The 5455-nt window shown below is 42.2% G+C and overlaps 1 protein-coding gene across 1 annotated transcript in view; it reads left to right on the forward strand.

Annotated features, from left to right (window-relative positions):
• Nucleotides 1-4997, forward strand: part of LOC138030923 (cysteine/serine-rich nuclear protein 1-like) — a 7234-nt gene extending 2237 nt beyond the window's left edge. The window contains exon 2 of the mRNA XM_068878781.1: nucleotides 4941-4997. Coding sequence (XP_068734882.1) covers nucleotides 4941-4997 — 57 coding nt within the window. The remainder of the gene's footprint in view (nucleotides 1-4940) is intronic.
• Nucleotides 4998-5455: the final 458 nt, after the last annotated feature.

Below are 5455 nucleotides of genomic sequence, written 5' to 3' on the forward strand. Positions count from 1 at the left end.
TAGAAAGGTCACCGGGCTCCCTTTCGAGAACAACCCAGTGGAACGAGCCCTCGACGGAGACGAGCTTGAAACACTAATACTCGCTTTATGGCAAAATTCAAAGACACAACGGAAAAATCTAATAGCTTACAAGGGCGGTCACATAGAGAAAGACTTGTTGCGACGTTTGAACATTCCTTCTATAGACATAGGAGAACACGGGTGCCCTAAATATGTCGATATGCTAAAAGCGGGTCACCAGCCAAAACGGAATTGCGGACAACATGCAGTAGGAAATCATTTTCACTGCGCGACAGAGGAATGTCATGCTTTTTTCAAGTGGATAAAACAGCGACTAGAGGAGCGTAAACACGAGAGTAGATTAAAAAAACGAACTACGTAAACAATTAAAAGTACTCATCCGTATGTTTCGTTGCCTATTTAATTATTAAACGTACACGATTATTACACGACAGAGTTCAGTCTACTCTGAACTCTTTCTGTTTTATGTCTTCTGTCTAATGTGTTCAAATTCGACTCGAATCAACATTCTATCCTCTTTCACTGCGCGACAGAGGAATGTCATGCTTTTTTCTCTAGAGGAGCGTAAACACAAGAGTAGATTAAAAAAACGAACTACGTAAACAATTAAAAGTACTCATCTGTATGTTTCGTTGCCTATTTATTAAACGTACACGATTATTACACGACAGTAAAAATCTATTATCTGAACTCTTTCTGTTTTATATCTTCTGTCTAATGTGTTCAAATTCAGCTCGAATCAACATTCTATCGCCTTTGACATATCTTACATCAGATAAAACTGTTATTGGCGCAAATTCGACGTATCCGTAGCCTTTATGGTTTCTTTCGACGGTCGGTCTGCGGAATGCTAGAAGATCTTGATCGTTGACTTTGAACGTCTCGGTGATGTGATTGGGAGCACTTAACTGTGACGATTGATCTAGAAGGGTTAAGGTGATGTTTCCCTTGAATGGCCATTGTAGTCGGTCATCGAAACTTCCTGACATTGCGTGAACGAATAAAGCAATATGTTTCCCCTTTCCCGAGTCTACTCCATTCAAATTAATCCTCAGGCAAAATTTGTAACCATTTTCAAGAGCCGTATAAAAGCCAGGAGAATGTAAAGCCGGAGTTAAACCCCTTATCGCTTCTCGTCGAAGCTGGCCCACATCATAAAGTTCCCACGTGTAAAAATATTTACAAACGTGCGGACGAGTGTCCGAAGCTCGGACACTGCCCCAAAGGTCCGATATGTTCCGTTTTATGTCGGACATTTCATTATTTCGGGTCTGTTCCGACGTTCGAAAAGCTTTGATCATGTCAGACAAGTGAGCAATCATCACACTGCGGACATGTTCATCCACATCTATTCTAAGGCCAGCGAACTCGCAGCCAACCACATTAAACGGACACTTGATTTGAATGGCAGGACATTCATTTTCAAAATGTTCGTCCACTTTACATTTCGGTATATTACCTTGACCGCAATTCACACATTTAGTGGGATAGTATGCACATTCCTCGTCGTAGTGGACTTGCAGATACTTCCACTTTACTTTTATCGCGCTAAATCTGCAAGCTGTTATCCTTTCAGTGCAATGTTCCGTGACGTGAGTTGAGATTTCTCTTTTTGCCATGTTCATTCCACAATCATTCGGACAATCTCTAAGAACAAATTCACACTCCGACAGATGAGTTTCTAGTTCACCGAGGCGACCTTTCCACGTACAGCCTGTCGTTGTCTTGTAGCGACAGAAGACTTGGCGATCCATCATCATTTTGTTGACAAAATTATCAACATGTAGTTGCGATTTTTTCATGGGCTGTTGATCGTTAGGACAAAACGACCCAGATGTATCCAAAGAACGCGTTATACAATTGCGACAAAATCGGTGACCACATGGAGTTTGCACGGCATTTCTTAAACCAAACAAACAGATCGAGCATTCATAATCACGCTCTAATGCTGGATCGAAATTCTCGTCATATCCTTCGATACTATCATCGACGACAAGATCCATTGTTTTGGCAAGATCTCAAAACTCGTATTTTGTACCTACATATAGCAGAGAGCGGTCGTCGCCACGTTACGATTTTCGTCTGACACTGTTTCCTTTGATTTAACAACATTAGAACGATGTTATTTAAAAACTATTTATGTCAATTTAACCGGATCACCTTCGATAGCCCTCTTGGGTTATGTTTTTCGTTTCGAGACCATCGCATCCATAACGTTAGAAAGAGTCAACATTAAACGAGTGTTGTTTTAATAGTTTATTTTCTTTTGCGATTTTCGTTTTCAAAATCTCTGTCCCAAGAGAAAAATAGAGCGTTTTCTCGAGGCGAGTTCCAACGAATCTTTAATTTTTTCCTCTGCGTGTCTCTGTTAGTTATCTTACAAACATATTGGTCAAAAAAGTTAACCGGTGATTCCACAGAGTACACTTAAAATTATTCATAAAAGTCAACCATGGTTCGTAGCATACTCTTAGCTTTTTTGCAGAGGTAATTTTTAAAGTTGTATAACGTTAACCAAAAAGACATGCGTCGAAAACAAAACATTGTCGTGTCGTCATTCGTTAACATGGTACATTCGTAAAACGACCAATTTGGGATCCTACGTTTTTGGGGGCGAAAAAAAGCTATTGGGTTCGAGAACAGACATTACTCGTGATGTCATGGTTATTACATCATATTCTTTTCGGGTTCTGAGACGTTTTGGGGGGGGTCTTTTGTTTAGGCTACGTTTTGCGTAATCCATAGAGTTATGGAATGCGGCGGGGTATTGGAATGTCACGGGGGTTGGAATGTAAGGGGTGTTGGAATTTGTGGGCTTAGCAAAAGTATTTTTTTAAAAAGCTATTGCGTTCGAGAACAGACATTACTCGTGATGTCATGGTTATTACATCATATTCTTTTCGGGTTCTGAGACGTTTTGGGGGGGTCTTTTGTTTAGGCTACGTTTTGCGTAATCCATAGAGTTATGGAATGCGGCGGGGTATTGGAATGTCACGGGGGTTGGAATGTAAGGGGTGTTGGAATTTGTGGGCTTAGCAAAAGTATTTTTTTAAAAAGCTATTGCGTTCGAGAACAGACATTACTCGTGATGTCATGGTTATTACATCATATTCTTTTCGGGTTCTGAGACGTTTTGGGGGTCTTTTGTTTAGGCTACATTTTGCGTAATCCATAGAGTTATGGAATGCGGCGGGGTATTGGAATGTGGTGGGGGGTTGGAATGTAAGGGGGTATTGGAATTTGTGGGCTTAGCAAAAGTGTTTTTTGAAGATAGGCTACGTTTCGCATTGGAAACACAAATATTCTTCGTGGTATTATCCGCGTCAAAGAGCAAAGGTATCCATGACGTAACATGCCTCATCGCATACGACATAGTACGAGGGGCAATTTTGGCTCCGTCATGGCTTGCTTTAGTAGTCCGGGTTTAGCTATGACATACAAAACTCAGCCATGAATGTTTTTGTGTTTGCACATATGACGTATACTCGTGATTCTACACGCAATCGAGGCCTGAGGTCATTCATTTGGCTATAAAAACGGATCGCTGTTGGACTAGAATCACAACACCAAGGAAGCTACAACTGAGAAGAACTCAAGAGAAGTCAAGAGAACTCAAGAAATGGCCCTTTCTAAGGAGAAACAAGAAGACTTTCCACCGCAGGTAGCGGAAAATTGTGCATGTTTGGCAATGAGATGTCGCGACGCCGACGAGATGTCAGATTTGTATAGGGTATATTTTCTGCATAGAATCGAGAGCATCACGAAGCGAGTGAAATTGTTGGTGAAGTGCCTGTGCGAGGATCACTCTACTTCTTCGTTCATGTACCACATCTTTAGCAGATTGACGACCCCCGACGCTTCGAACAAGAACCTACTTCTGAAGTTCATGCTTACCCTGGGAGGCTCGAGTGTGAATCTTTCGGCGTTCAATTTGAACATCGCAAGTTCGTCCGAATTACCTTTTTTTAAAAACTGTACGTTGCCAGCAAGCATTCCAGACTTTGCGAGCGAATCCGTGTTGTCGAGACCGTGTCAAGTGATACTGAAAGAATCACAATCAGAAAGGATTTACGCCTCTTGGGAAAAGACCATGCTGAAACTGCACGAATCCCTAAACGTCCAAGTTTTAACAGACCAAGCATTGATGAGAGCAATGCTAGCCTGTAAGATTTTGACTCTTCTTGAATTGAAAAACGGGAGTAAAGCATTCAAGATTAGCGAGAGAGGAAGGTTATTATTGGACGAAGTGTTTCCTTGTAAACTTGAAACCACGAAAGCCTGGCCGGCAAGTGCTATGTGCCTGTATGTATTCTTTGAATGGATACAACGGAACGATGTAGTTCAGACAGCTGTGGACGAATTTATATCCAAAAACCAAACGACTGCTCAAAACTTTGGATATCGTTTGCAGGGAGTGAAGATTAATTCGCCCGAAAGTATAATAATCACGATGGTGTCTCTAAAGACGCAAGATGTGAACAATTACCGATGCCGTTACGACCACGAACGGTGCGGATTTGTATTACCCGTGGGCCGTGGTGGAGTGTTAGTCGGAACGCCGGTGCTGATGAAATTATTGATGTTGTGTTCGATGGCCTACGTATATGTCCATCACAGCAATAGCGGCAATTTAGATCGAGACTCGTTGATCGCTTGTATGCTATATCATTTGAAAACGAACACCTCGTTAGCACCAAAGAAAGTGCCTTTACACAAAGTCGACAGTCTGTTGGAGAAACATCTATCTACAGCGAGAACCATGGACGTAACCACTGTCGTTATACCTTTATCTGCATCTGATTATCGCACACCGGAAGGGACTCACAAGAACAGGAAAAAGAAATTGGCGTGCAAGGTCGCGAAGCCCACTGAAAAGCAAAACATTAAGTCCTTTGTGAGGACTTGTCAAAACTGTGAAGATAAATTCAGGAAAACGAAATGCGACACTAGTTTTACTGAAACGCGTGATGCTGTAGTCGAGAAACTACTAAAAAAAGGGGGCCAAAGATTTTAAACTTTGTATAAACGATATCCCCATGGGCATGGGAACGAGGCAGAAATCAGACGAGGATGAATCGGAGGAATGTTCCCCGGCAGTAGGGGACAAGCGAAAGTTGTTCGCGATCTACAGCGATGACGAAGATGATGGCGATTTCCTCGCAACAGATTCGTCGCATCCGGTTTTTTCACAAAAGAAAATGCAGATCACGACCGGTAAAACCGCGTTGAAGGACCTGATCGTTGTCAAGAAGCACAAACCGGACAGTGAGTACGAAAATGAAAGTGACAGTGATAACAGAGAAAGCGAAAGCGAGAATGCTTGCATCGAACTGAGCGACTGTAGTGGAGCTGAAAGTGTCTGCAATAGCGAAGGAGACGAAGAACCGGTTCCGCTAACAACGCGATCTCAGAACAGGCTATCACCCCTCAACTC

Source organism: Montipora capricornis, chromosome 13, assembly GCF_036669925.1.
Source record: "Montipora capricornis isolate CH-2021 chromosome 13, ASM3666992v2, whole genome shotgun sequence".
NCBI classification, from domain to species: Eukaryota; Metazoa; Cnidaria; class Anthozoa; order Scleractinia; family Acroporidae; genus Montipora; species Montipora capricornis.